The 15,332-nt window shown below is 43.9% G+C and overlaps 1 protein-coding gene across 1 annotated transcript in view; it reads right to left on the bottom strand.

The window, feature by feature from the left end:
- LOC126418565 (cytochrome P450 4g15-like) overlaps positions 1-15,332 on the bottom strand; it is a 110,737-nt gene that overhangs the window by 29,564 nt on the left and 65,841 nt on the right. The window contains exon 5 of the mRNA XM_050085420.1: positions 12,417-12,620. Coding sequence (XP_049941377.1) covers positions 12,417-12,620 — 204 coding nt within the window. The remainder of the gene's footprint in view (positions 1-12,416; positions 12,621-15,332) is intronic.

Here is a 15,332-nt window from a genome sequence, read left to right as displayed (position 1 = left end):
GTCATGACAATGATACGTTCCTTTCGTTCGTCCTTGGAGGTTACAGGGCGTGAGCGAAATTCCACTTGTGGACCCTGGTGGTAATCTTGAACTCTTGAACGATGTGGCACGCGCGAGACAAATTAGTGCCTCGCGGATTTCATCTGAAACGTTCTCTGGTGCACCCAGATTAATGCGCTACACTGCTACACTCATACAGTCAGTCTAAATAAAGATCGACAACTTAATTTCGACCCGCTGGACAGGGTCAAACTTCTCACTACTCCAAAGTAAATAATTAGACCCTTAAAACCTCTTAGCAAGATTCAGAGCTCCAATTAGTGGACTGGAATGGAACCCCACCAAGGACTCATAAATTAAGACACAGAGGAATCACAGACGTTGTCTGCGTTTGGGCACTGTTTTAAATAAATGGGGAATGTTGATTGTTTGTGCCAGAGCGAGATTCGAACCCTGGTCCCCTGCTTACTAGGCGGATGGTGGCACCACTAAGCCATCAGGACACAGTGGTTATCGCACCTGCGTGGACTACCGTAGCTCGCCTCACGTCATACCCAAATTCTCAACTTGTCCGCCTACTACTAACGTAGTGCCCCTTGCCCATTATGCTCATTACTCGCGGCATTTCGTCGATTCCCGTAAGAAGTCGAGTAATAAAGATAATGGGCAAGGGGAACTACTTAAGTATTGTGTGGATAAGTTGAGAATTTGAGTCTGACGGGAGACGTACTAGGGTAGTCCGACCAGTTTCGATAACTACTGTATCCAGATGGCTTAGTGGTGAGTGCATCTGCCCAGTAAGCAGGAGCGGTCCCAGTCCCGGTCCGGCACAAATTTTAAACTTTCCCATTGATTTAAACCAATGCCCACTCGCAGCCAATGTCTGTATTTCTTTTGCGTCATAATTCCTAGTGGCTGCTGGATCAAAATGGTGTCTTTCTTTCGGACACGAACAAGAGAACAGACGCCCCATTGTATAATTCATAAATTGCCTTCAGCTTCTAACAGTCCAGTTACATACGTTTTTTAATTCTCTGGTAAAATATGAATTTCAAATATAAGTTAGAGAAATATTAATTTGAGATCGGTGCTGAGTGACGGGATAGTGGGGAAAACTCCTTTTTTGTGGAAAATTTTATTACGTATCGTAGTCCAAGACTCTTCCCTGACTACATTTTCGGGAAATGCAGTAGTCGAATGACTCAAATGAAAGCGACAGATGCGAGGAACAATCATCTAAGAAGCTACGTCCACAACCAGCCATTGTCACGGGAGTACCTGCCTCAACACCGTATTTATTTTGGATTGACGTGTCGTATATTTGCATCGGGCTAGGGGTGTTGAGGTTACCTAATTCGGGTTTAAAAAAGACAGGAAGTTTATTATTTTCAGAATACAATCAGACACTTACTTCTAGATCGATACTCCGAATCCACTGTATGGTGCGTGGCGGAGGGTACACCGTACCACTACTTGTCATTTACTTCCCTGTTCCACTTGCAAATAGAGCGAGGGGAAAATGACTGTCTATATGCCTCCGTATGAGCCCCAGTTTCTCGTATATTACCTTCGTGGTCCTTACGTGCAATGTATGTCGGAGGCAGCAGAATCCTTCTGCAGACAGCTTCAAATGCCAGTTCCCTTAATTTTCTCAACAGCGCTCCTCGAAAAGACTGTCGCCTTCCCTCCAAGGTCCGATTTGAGTTCCTGAAGCTAGTCCGTAACACTTGCGTGTTGTTCGAACCTACCAGTACAAATCTAGCAGCCCGCTTCTGAATTGGTTCGATGTCTTGCTTGAATCCGATGTGGTACGGATCCCGCGCACTCTAGCACTACTCAAGAATAGGTCTCACTAGCGTCTTATATGCAGTCTCCATTTCAGGTGAACCACACTTTCCTAGAATTCTCACAATAAACCGAAGTCGACCATTCATCTTCCCTGCAGCAGTCCTCACATGTTCGTCCCATTTCTACCGCTTTGCAACGTCACGCCCAGATATTTAAACGACGTGATTGTGTCAAGCAGGGCACTGCTTGTATTTTTCCACATTTTTGAGCTATCTGCCGTTCATCGCACCAACTAGAAATTTTGTCTAAGTTATCTTGCATCCTACTACAGTCACAACCTCGACACCTTCCCATACACCACAGCATCATCAGCTAACAACCGCAGATTGCTGCCCACCCTGTCCGCCAAATCATTTATGTATATAGAGAACAACAGCGGTCCTGTCACACTTTCCTGGAGTACTCCTGACGATACCCTTCTCTCTGATGAACACTCGTCGTCTAGGACAGCATACTGGTTTCTATTATTTAAGAAGTCTTCGAGCACTCACATATATGTGAACTTATTCCATATTGTCGTACCTTCGTTCACAACCTGCAATGGGGCACCGTGTCAAATGCTTTCCGGAAATCTTGAAATATGGCATCTGCCTGTTGCCCTTCGTCCATAGTTCGCAGATATCGTGGGAGAAAAGGGCAAGCTAAAATTCACACCATGCTGATTCGTGGACACAAGAATCTCCGTCTCAACAAAAAGTATTATGTTCGAACTGAGAATGTGTTCAAGAATTCTGCAGCAAATCGATGTTTGTAATTTTGCGGATCCGTTCTTTTGCCTTTCTTATATACAGGAGTCACCTGCTCTTTTTTCCAGTCGCCTGGTATTTTGCGCTGGGCGAGAGATTCGCTATCAATGCAGTGGGGCCATTGCTGTAGAGTACTCTTTAAAAAAACGAATTAGGGTTCCATTCGTAACTGGTGACAATTGTTTTCAACTCTTTCAGTTTTTTCTCTACGCCAGGGATGATTATTACTAATGTCGTCCTTACGGGAGTCTGTTCGGTGGTCAAACGACGGTATGTTTGTAAGATTCTCCTGCGTGAACGATTTCTTGAAAGCGAAATTTAAAACTTTGGCTTTCTTTTTGCTATCTTCAACTGCTACACCAGACGGATTAACAAGTGACTGGATGGAAGCCTTAGACTGACTTAGCGATTTTACATAGGACCAGAATTTTTTCGGATTCTCTGCCAGCTCTTTTGTTAAGGTATGATGGTGGTAGTTGTATTATTCGAATATACAGCTTTTCACAGAGGCATGAATCACTACGAATCTTTGCTTGTCGTCATTTGCGCGTTCTCTTTTGAACTGAGAGTGGGATAGCATCCGCTTCCTCAGCATTTTGTGAGTCGGGTTATTAAACCATGCTGGATCTTTTCCGACCTTAATCCTCTTACTAGGCACATAATTCTCCAGACCAGGATTTGCAGTCTGCTTAAACTTTGCACACAATTCCTCTATGTCCATGTTACTGGAACCAAGTGACGCCAGTTCACTATCTAAGTGAGACGCTAACAACTGTTTATCTGTTCTTTCTGGCAGAAACACTCTCCTAGCCTTCTTAACTGATTTATTCACTTTCGTAACCATAGTCGCCATAATGACATCATGGTCGCTAAATCCCGTTTCTATTCTGAGGTTGTCGATATGGTACGGCCTATTTGCAGCTACGAGATCTAAGAATTTCTACTGCGTGTGGGCTGCCGAACTAGCTACTCAAGAGCTTTCAGAAAACGCTTTCAAACGTACTTCGCACGAATGTCTGTCTAGACCCCCTGCAAAGAATCCATAGACATCCAAGTCTCTACTCGATAAATTAAAGTCGCCTCCAACTAGTATTGCATGATCTGGGTATTTACGCTCTGCTGACAATAGATTTTCTTTGAATTGCTCTAGAACTGTCACAGTAGAATCGGGTAGGCGGTAAAAATATGCAACAGTTAACTTGGCTTCACCGAGCACTGCTTATGCAACCAGATAACTTCAATGTCACACTGAACTTCAACCTCTACAGAAAAATATTTTTGTCAACTACAATGAACACTTTCCTTCCTATGGCCTCTAATCATTCTTTCCGATACACGTTCCATGACACGCTAAATATCTCAGAACTTTCGACTTCGGGTTCCGGCCAACTCTCGTTTTCGAGAATAATTTGAGCGAGTGAACTTTCTTGGAGGGCAGTAAATTCGGGAACTTAATTGCGAATACTCCTCCAACTGACTGACAAAATTTTGACAGTCTAAGTGTCTTTTCTCTCAACGTAGTCTGACTTTCCTTGCTGCGTATCGACTGGCAAGTGTTTATCAGAGTACCTCAAACTACCACCTAGCATAAAAAACCCATGTGCACTCCACAAGTGCTCTGCTGCCAGAGCAGCTGTTCCCTCCGCGTAGTGTACCCCTGACCGATCAAGGGAAGTCTTCAAATCCCAAATTGATGACACAGGTCTAAATATCTGCAGCCAAGACCGTCGATGAATCCTTTGGTTGAGATCCTCCACTCGTCGCCAAACCAAAGGATTCCGATTAACTCTGGGAACAATGCAGAAAATTGCAAGCTTTGCTTCTACCCGCTGCGTGATGTTAGCAAGCTTCAACGCTTCCGCTAGCCGCCTGTTTGAACTGAGGATGGCCTCAGAACCCATGCGACAGGTGTCGTTGGTCCCGACGTGAGCCAGAAATTGTATATGACTGCACCCTGTACGCTCGACAGCTGCAGGCAAGGCCACCTTCACATTTCCCATGAGGCCCCCTCAGCAGACACATTGCCTTCCTTTGTAGCCCTGAACGCTATCTACTCGTAAGGGGCTTCCTAACTGGCCTAACATTGGAGCTACCGATAACTAGTAAATCCCTCCCACCGTGCGCCAGCTGGGGCCCTGCTGAAAGAGCGCCCACCTGACCACTCACAGCGTGAATGGGCAACACCAGACGGCCTGTCTTCACATTGGTCCTCCGCATCGAGCGATGTGAACGCTTTACCACCCGCCACTCCATCTGTTGGGAAGGCGGATCCACGAGATTCCTAGGCAGCAGAGCCAGCGGCGAAACAAGCGACACCTGAGGTGTTTCATGAGATGCGGCAGATTCTCCGCCACCGCTACAACCCGAGGCAGCAGCCTGAAGGTGACTGACAGTAGCATTCGGCTGTTCACAAACTGCGGCCAGCACCTCCTGCGGCCGCACACAGCACACACGCATTCTACAAATTCTAGCAAGACTAGCTGAAGAAGTAAACTATAAAATCAGACAAAATCTTAGATATGCAACTTGCTACCCTTCTGATGTGTCACCAATGAACGCTGATGCCTCAGTGAGCTACGTAGCTGCCGTTCAGGAGAAATGAAAACTGCGCTACCGATTGCCTGAATTTACACTTACAAGATCTAGCTTACACAGAGAAACACGCCTTAAATTTAAGAAATATACTGAGAGGAAAATACAGAAAAAAGTAAACACTTAACTTGCCGCTCTGGAAATGTGTATCAGCCGAGAGCTGGAGCCTCACTGACAGGCTTACTAAACGAACGGACGCTTGTCTTCAAAACAAAACAGTGAGTAACTGTTGCGTTACAAACTGAATGAATTTATATCTACAAACTGCGAGATTAAACCTCTTGAACAGAAAAAACACGCACGAAATTTAAGAAATATGCTGCGATGAAAACGCAGGAAAAGATCAACACGTAACTAGCTGCTCTGTAGATGCGTATTAACCGAGAGTTGGAGTCTCATTCATTGTACCGACTGAGCCGGTATGGCAGTGAGGTTATTTGATTTGAATGAAATGTAGAGTGTGGAGTTCCTTTTTGTAAGGGGCGATCAAAAAGTTCCCGTATGAGTGCGTCGCTGCAGTGTATACGTAATATAACGCGACTTCGTGATTCGCATAAATAAGCACGACATGTAGCGAAGGGATCAGTGTGGCATTCGTGCCTTTCCGACACGAGTGCGGTAACTGCGAGAAAGTGAACTACCACGACGTTATTTCCAAATGCGTCCAAAGAGGACCAATGTGCTGTTAATATGGGGCAGCATGCCTGTCGAAAACCACCGACGTGGAATGGTGCGTGACAAGGGGTGCTGTTGCTGCGTGATAACACACGTGCTCATATCTCAAATGTCGTACCGCAGAAGTTACGCAACTCAAGTGGGAAACATCCGAGTACCCGCCCTAGAGCCCTGATCTCTCCCCATGCGATTATCACGGCTTCGGTTTCCTAGAAAGGGCCTCATAGGGTCGGCGATTCCTGTCGGAAGAAGATGTGCAGTAGGCAGTTACGGACTTCTTCACGCAGCAGAGCACGGTGTTTTATCACATGGATATCTTCAAACTGGTGCGGCGGTGGTATGTCTGCCTCAATGCTCCCGGCGAGTTTGCCTGATCGGCATACCAAACCCGAACTGTACGGCTTTCGAAGAGAAACTTTTTGATCGCCCCTTGTATTACTAGCTGCTGCGTGAAGCTGGGACCATCAGTCACAATTAGTTTTGCCGTTTTGTATTCTTTGGAACGTAGCGACGACAGGTGCGGCGGAACATTATTAACAGAACTGATATGTGAGATGCGTATTCTAAGGCCCCAGTAACGATTTCCCGCGGATAGTGATTTTAGGTCCGTTATAGCTTAGGTTCACCCCAGACGACCTATAAAAACTTAAACTTTAGAGCTCGGGTCGCAATACTTTTCCAGTTTATTAGTAAAGGTAGTTGCCGAAAGCAGGCTAACTACATCCGTCTATAATTTTCACATAGACAAAACAGCGTAAGAGTTTAAAATCAGACCAGTGGTATTTATTGACATAAACTAAATCTCGGCAAGCTCACTTTGTTCGCTTAACACTAGCTTCAACTAGGTACTGGATGTACTTACTGTATTCGATAGAGAACTCTGCCTACCGAGCCTGTGCACGGTCATAGAACTGAAACAGCCGCCCAGATGACCGGAAAACACTCAGTCAGAATTCTAAACCCAAGCACGGTAATGCATTTGCTAATTCTTTCAAGGCCTTCTGCTCTCGAAGAAATACTTGGTGCGTCATTCCATTTCACATGTTCCAAACCGTTTCGAAACTGACACCTTTCGACCAGTCAGACTCAGTATCCCCATGCAGGCAATTTCATTGACTCTTTTCCCGCACCCGGTAACACCACTCCACTGCAAAATGCTGATTCAGTAAGAGCTTGCCCAGCAGTTTATTCCCAACAAGCGCTGAGGAACATATTCCATCCTGACAAAACAAATCACACTTGAACCAGCGCCACAGGCCTCCACCATCGCTCATTTAGGAAGATTAGGGGAAGAGTGGTCCATCATCTCCAGACCGAAGAAAGTCTCCATCCCCCTGGATACCGTAAACTAATAATATTTGATAAACATTTCCAATGTAATAGTTCCTTTGAAGATTTTTAGTGATTACACTGACAAACAAACTGTTTTCGTCGTCTGTGAAAATAGTTATTTTTGAGATAATACGTCAAAACATCTTTCGACATCGCGTTACTAATCTTTCATTTGTTTCTTTTTTATTTTCAGTTTAATTTTATTGCATCCAGAGGTTGCATAAATTCGCCAGATCTATTTCGCTACGTGTGCTGCCATCTAACAGACAAATCCCATGGGAAGTCTTTTACACTGTTTCTGAAGAAAGCATACGAACTACACTTCTTTTGAAACGTAAGAACTTGTAAATCGTGGGCGCCATAGTTCATCTGACATGTACATGCAACTTGCGTGGTTCGATCAGAAAGGCGAAGAAGAACAACCATCTGGTATTCGGAGTTCTATGACGGAGTGAATCAACCATCCACACCACAGACGTTATTTCTATTTGGCAAATGTCACCGGATTTTCCTGCAAAACTCGTGCATCTGTAAAGTGTGTAGACCTGCCCTCAGTTTCTAAACCAATTTCATACTATCCCGTCGCTTGTCCAACACCAGTATCACTTGCAGTATATACGGTTGATAAAGAAACGCAAGAAGAAAGTTCTCTTTCATCTGACCCTGACTTCCAATCTGCAGAAAGTATTCATTTAATGAAAAATGCTGATCTTTGTGACCACGTACGGGACCTGCCACTACCAAAACATCAAGCTGAACTGCTCGGTTCAAGTCTTCAGAAACTTAATTTGCTTGCATCGGGTACAGTAACATATTTTCACCATAGACACAATGTGCTTGTGATTTAGAAATGAATGATTTGCTACCATACGGACGTTCAAGGTCTCATGTCAAGAATCGAGGTGGAACTCAACATTGAAGCATGGCGATTGCTCATCGACTCATCTAAAATAAGTTTGAAAGCAGTATTATTGCACAGTGAGAAAAAATACGCAACGGTACCGGTTGCATATTCTACCCGCCTGAAAAAGATATATTAAATTATGTCGCCACTTCGTGAAAAAATACGCTGAGTATATACGGGTTTCTATTTTGATTTGGAAGTTATCACCGTTCCCATGGGAATGCCGACAGGATACGGCAAGTACTGCTTATAACAGCAGTGAATGGGGCAGTGGTGATAGAAAGGACGACTACACAAAGAAAAAAGTGGGCAGTCAGAAACACAATGCAGACAGGAAATAAGAATGCCCTTCGTGGCCGGTGTGGCCGTGCGGTTCTAGGCGCTTCAGTCTGGAACCGCGTGACCGCTACGGTCGCAGGTTCGAATCCTGCCTCGGACATGGATGTCTGTGATGTCCTTAGGTTAGTTAGGTTTAAGTAGTTCTAAGTTCTAGGGGACTGATGATCACAGATGTTACGTCCCATAGTGCTCAGAGCCATTTTGTCCGTGTTCCGTGCCGAAGTTATCACGTCAACCCTTCACCTCAAGCTGGAACTCATGCAGAATTTCATAAAGACACTAGACAACGACTCAGATGCTTTTCGGTGCATACGCAACAAGTTCCCAGGGTTGAGTTACACGAAAGTGAAACAAGGTGTGTTCATAGGTCCACGAATAAGGAAGGTAAATGCTGACGCCCACTTCCAAGACATACTGAATGAGAATGAAAGAAATGCATCGATGGCATTCAGATCAGTTTTCGCCTATTTGCTTGGAAATTATACATCTGCTGATCATGTAAATGGTGCAAAGAACTGCAGCAGTGAGCAGAAAAAGATGGGTGGCAACATGTCCCTCAAAATTCATCTCCTCAACTTCTCCTAAAATCTAGGTTCAGTCAGTGAGAACCATGGTGAACGTGTTCACCAGGACATCTCGGCGATGGAGAGACAGTATCAGAGCCGGTGTAGTGCAGCAATGTTGGCTGACTACTGCCGGACACTTCAGCGTGACACGCCGAATGCTCAGCACAAATGTAAGTCTACGACCAGGAAATTCAGAACAAACACAGATTAAGGAGTATTCCACACTGTGTAAGGGTTTTATGTGTATAATATATCTTGAACTAGATATTACTATATAGCATATGTGTCACGTAACTCGCCATTTTCTTAGCTGAAGCCATGTTCATTAGTACGCCATGTGACACCAATTGTTCTGGGAAATATAAATGGTTGAAGGAGTATATCTAAAAACGGTGGGTGATAGAGACAAATGATTTGCATATTTTGAATCAGCATGTACCAAGATATTCACCAATTTTTAGAATTTTTTTTAAAGTGCTATAGAAAGGTAAGGTGACTGTCTGGCACCGGTAAATCCATAGAATATGAGACATACGGTGTTTGTTGTGAGGGTGGGGTCGAATAGGAGGAGAGGGGGGGGGGGGGGGGGGAAGAAGTCAGTATATGGAACGACCTCTCAACCCAGTTTTTGCGAATCTAATTCCATCGCATTAACAGCACGCTTTGCTCGCTAGCATGCCGCAGTAGTACTTGATGCAACTTTCTCGATGACAGCCTTACGACGAGCACACAGGTGTTCCAGGAAATGACACGTTCCAGCATGGTGCGCCTCACCCAACACTCGTCTGTTCCACAGACGGCCGTACAATCACGTGATACGCCCAACTGTTAAATTTTTCGTGTCGGCAGCAGCAGCCTCTCCCCAGCACTGCAACTGTCTCTGATACAACTACTCGTAAGTGTAGAATGAGAGGCGAAAAATGCGGAAATCAAAAAAATGGCTCTGAGCACTATAGGACTTAACGTCTGAGGTTATCAGTTCCTTAGAACTTAGAACTACTTAAACGTAACTAACCTGAGGACATCACAAACATCCATGCCCGAGGCAGAATTCGAACCTGCGGCCGTAGCGGTCGTGCGGTTCCAGACTGAAGCGCCTAGAACCGCTCGGCCACCAGCGGCCAGCGGAAATCAGAATTAATTAGTAAGTGTAAGCATGATGGGAATATCCAAAGAGAACTGTGTTTGAAATCCGACGTGGTGACCTTCGTGCACTAGGCCGCTGTTGAATGTGTTAATGATTTGGGCCATGAACGCACATTCACTCATTTTTAATTGACTTTCTTCTTTATAATCCTTCATTAAATATATCTAAACATCTTTGGATACACTTATTAAACTTACAGTTGCTTATTCATTTTGACTTTTAATTTTTTCATTTATTTTATCTCTGTTTTTCACCTGACATATCACTTCTTGAGTACAGATACATGTTCGTTCTCTTGATGTTCAACAGGTCCGATGGGGCTATATTAATAACATTGCCGTATAGATATGACATGACATGATAATTAATATATGAACTTTTATAATGTGGTGGTGGTTTTCAACCGAAATCGGTATTGTAGTGATAATAAAGCACATATGTCATGCATTTCATAAAATGGTGAGGCACAGATACTCAAAGATGTTTCTCGGCTCCAGTCACTGCAAAACAGACTATGGCGAAAATTTCTGTTTTTGAGGAATGCAGCTATTATCCATGCGTCAAAAAAGCCTTGTTACAGTTACAGAATCAAGTAATGCATGTATTCTCCATGTGTAAAGAGAAAGCCTTATTTCATTTTCAGAATAAGCAAGTAACAGAGTTTGCATAAAATGAACAGTCAAGAACAGAAATTAATTGAATATATGAACTAGAATACCATGAATGAGTTATCTTTTGAATCCATTACATCACCATATAACCCTAAGTGAAAAAATCAATAAAAAAATCTCTACTAAAAACACAAGTTGTCCACATCAACATTCTTTTTAATGTAGATTACTTGCGTTGACGCCTCAAGACAGCAGCGTACTTCCGAAACCAATCTTGCTAATCTCACTTGATAATTAATAAAGACTGATAGAAACAGTGTAGTCATGATTTAGTGAAACTTTTACGTACAACTGTCCAGACACAATGACGTCCTTTTCTTTTACAGAAAAAAATGAAACTGCTATTTTGTCATCATGTTTACCGTCTTACAGCAGCACAGTACTGTTCAAGGATATAGTAATTTTGAAAAATTGTGCCAGTGCGGTTGTCATATGTATGATAGTCGTACTTCAACTTCAGATCGCTAACAGTTAAAGATATTCGATCGCTTTAGCCAAAAAATATCAGATAGTTCTTTGTACCAGGACTTAGACAAGACGCGTGCAAAAATCAAGCTCAATCAGATCAATAGGTTCACGAACGAAACACATTTCCTCGACCTGATATACCTCCAAAACAATTTGGGATAGGAACGAGTAAATTTACCAAACGGTCCCTCAAAAACTGAGGATCTGAAAGAAAAAGAAACTCTTAACGAATGGAACAAAAATCAAAGGGACACAAAATACATACTGATACGCTGCTGCAGTTAACCATAGACGATAGAATGACTTTTAATGCATTTCTGATCTTGTTACTTATTTTATATTTCTATAAAACTCTTCAAAACAACACATTTTAACATCTAAATTATGCTCCTTCGGGAACGTGTGTAGTCTGATATCGGATTTAAAAAGACCTTCAATTAAGTTGTCCATCGGAGTGCAAGGATGTAGAGGGTCCAGATGAACTGTTCTTTTCGCATCTGCGTCGAGGTTTACGTTTTGCATGATCTTCCTAAGCCGTTCCAGGCAAATGTCAGGATGGTTCCCTTGAAAAGGACGCGGCTACTTTCCTTCTCCATCCGCGATACAACCCGAGCTTGTCTCCGCCTCTAAACATCTCGACATCGAAAGAATGGTAAACCCTAATCTTCTTTCCTTGTTTCTTATCGCAGTGTACGAAGACATGTGGCAGAAAGAAAAATAAAAAGTGTGTTTTCAGATTTCAGCTTTAATTCTCTCACAACATCCAGCTAGATATAATCTAGATTTCCCCATTCTTCAAAATTCCCGCATGCAACTGAAAAATATCAACTGAAAGGACGTAAGACGTTCCTGACGACGCAGTGTGTGCTCCATATTTTCTGTTGTGGTTCAAATGGCTCTGAGCACTATGGGACTTAACATCTGAGGTCATCAGTCCCCTGGAACGTAGAACTACTTAAACCTAATTAACCTAAGGACATCACACACATCCATGCCCGAGGCAGGATTCGAATCTGCGGTCACGCGGTTCCAGACTGAAACACCTAGAACCGTTCGGCCACAACGGCCGGCTTTTCTGTTGTGATTTTGTGTCATTCTCGCTATTTTTCGTACAGCGCCGTGACCTACCTTGAGGATCCTGTCCAGAACCTTTAGCTGGGCGATGTCTTCGACGGTGACCTCCCGGTGGTAGTCTCGACTGCCCCTGCCGAAGACCTGGTCCAGTTCTTGGTGGGCGGCGCTCTGCCACTGCTGGTTGAGGCTGAGCAGCGCCAGCGCCGACACCGCCGTGTTGGCCGTCGTATCCGTCCCGGACACCACCAGCGTCCTCATCTGAGCAGCCCACGAGCAAATGTGACGCCATGAATTTTCAAACGTTTCGAGTAGCGTAATTCACGCACGGAGGAGGCAGCTCTCAAAACGAGCGTTGCTCATTTACCAGTTATACCACATACGATTAATAAAGGCGATAAAAAAGACAGTTACAGAATTGAAGAAGAAAATCCAGAAAGACATAAAAATAAATGAATCAAACACTACACAAATCCAGGGGTCTACAACACTCATTGCACACACGCACACGGACAACACCACCACTAGACAACAAAGACTCAACGCCGAAACTCAACAGACAAGCTGCCTCACACGGAAACAAACTGACACATACAATTTGTGAGCTCAAGAAACAGGGAAAAAAGCTAGCTTATCAAAACAATAACTCAATACAGAAACGTTTAAAGAAGGAAGATAACAGTGACATATTTAAGAAATGTGGAACTTGCTAACTCCATGGTAACGGTTGTGATTCTCTATACGTAAGACAGACGAACAGAGCACTTGGAACAAGGTACAACGAACACAAAAGAGCATGCAAATATGACACCAGCCACTCAAAATCTGCAGGACACCTCCGATACGAAAATTACGAAACTACCACAGTAAAAACAAAAATGAAAACAGCCAGATTCAGTAACAAGAAACCGCTCCTAAACCTACAAGAAGAATTCTAAATCCAGAAAGCCATCACGGAAAAGAAACACATATTCAATGATGAATTCTTCTCGGGTTGTCAGCCGAGTGGTGGTGTCGTCTTGTCGCAAAATTTCAATGAGTTTCTTACCCATTATCTTCTGGCGAAGGTTTCGCCATCTTCGCCAGAAGATGATGGGTACGAAACTCATTGAAACGTTGCGACAAGACGACGCCACCACTCGACTCATAACCCGAGAAGAATTCATCAGTGGAATACGCCGAGAAAGACTGAAATCGCACATATTAAATAGCCAAACAAACATTAGCAAGCAAACGTTATTTAAACTAATCAAACATATAGTACATAAATAACAATCCCTCTAGATACCACAAAAATAGTATCACACAAAGAGGACCGCCTACCCACCATAGATCACCCAGTACCATACCATAGTGAAGTAAAAATTCACACAAACACATACGTTAGGATATATTATCTACCCCTTACAACACATACACATACACACACACACACACACACACACACACACACACACACACACACACACACACACACACACACACACGCACACAGCGACAGCAGTCGTTCTCACGACCACCAAACAAAACGAAAGACGATCGCATCCCGTAACACAAAAACAAAGCAAACGAGGCGACAGAGAAGGCACATAACAAAAAAATGTACATATATCCTGCAGGGCCAAAGAAACTGGTACACCTGCCTAATATCGTGTAGGTCCCTCGCGAGCACGTAGAAGTGCCGCACGACGACGTGACACCATGAATCCTGCAGGGCTGTCCATAAATCCGTAAGAATACGAGGAGGTGGAGATCTCTTCTAAACAACACGCTGCAGGGCATCCCAAATATGCTCAATAATGTTCATGACTGGGCTGTTTGGTAGCCAACGGAAGTGTTTAAACTCGGAAGAGCGTTCCTGGAGCCACTCTGTACCAATTCCGGACGTGTGGGATGTCGCATTGTCCTGCTGCAATTGCCCATGTCCGGCGGTATGCACAATGGACACGAATAAATGTAGGTGATCACACAGGATGCTTATGTGCGTGTCACCTTTCAGAATCTTAGCTAGACGTATCAGGGGCCCCATATCACTCCAATTGCACACGCCCCACAACATTACAGAGCCTCCACTAGCTCGAACGGTCCCCTGCTGACATGCATGGTCAATGGATTCATGAGGCTATCTCCATACCCGTACACGCCCATCCGCTCGATACAATTTCAAACGAGACTTATTCGACCAGGCAACATGTTTCCACTCATCAACAGTCCAATGTCGGTGTTCACGGACTCAGGCGAGGCGAGAAACTTTGTTTCGTGCAGTTATCAAGGGTACACGAGTGGGCGTTCGGCGCCGAAAGCCCACATCGATGGTGTTTCGTTGAATGGTTCGCACGCTGACACATGTTGACACCCCAGCACTGAAATCTGCAGCAATATGCGGAAGGCTTGCAGTTCTGTCACGTTGCACAGTTATCTTCAGTCGTCTTTTTTCCCGTTCTTGCAGGATCTTCTTCCGGCCGCGGCAATGTCAGAGATTTGATGTTTTACCGGATTCGTAATGTTCACTGTACACTCATGAAATGGTCATAGGGAGAAAATCGCCACTTCATTGCTACGTTGGAGATGCTCTGTCCCACCGCTCAAGCGCCGACTAAACACCATGTTCAAACTCGCTTAAATCTTGATAACCTGGTATTGTAGCAGCAGTAACCGATCTAACAACAGCGCCAGACACTTGGTTTCCTATATATAACTGTTGCCGACCTCAGCGCCATATTCTGCCTGTTTACACAAATCTGTATTTGAATACGCATGTCTATACCAGTTTCTTTGACGTTTCAGTGTATTTCACGTCGGTGGAAGTGCTGTATAGAAAAATCTAGCGCATTTGTGAAGAAGAACCATGGACTGCACTCAGAAACAAAAAGGGAAGTAATAACTTAATAATAAAAGTAATAACTTAATAATTATAGTAGTACGTTAAAGCATGAGAAATGTTCATGATCCTACAAAAGAGAATTGTAAGAA

This window comes from Schistocerca serialis, chromosome 1, assembly GCF_023864345.2.
Source record: "Schistocerca serialis cubense isolate TAMUIC-IGC-003099 chromosome 1, iqSchSeri2.2, whole genome shotgun sequence".
NCBI lineage: Eukaryota > Metazoa > Arthropoda > Insecta > Orthoptera > Acrididae > Schistocerca > Schistocerca serialis.
Note: the sequence above shows the minus strand (reverse complement) of the source record. Positions and strands in the feature narration are given on the sequence as shown.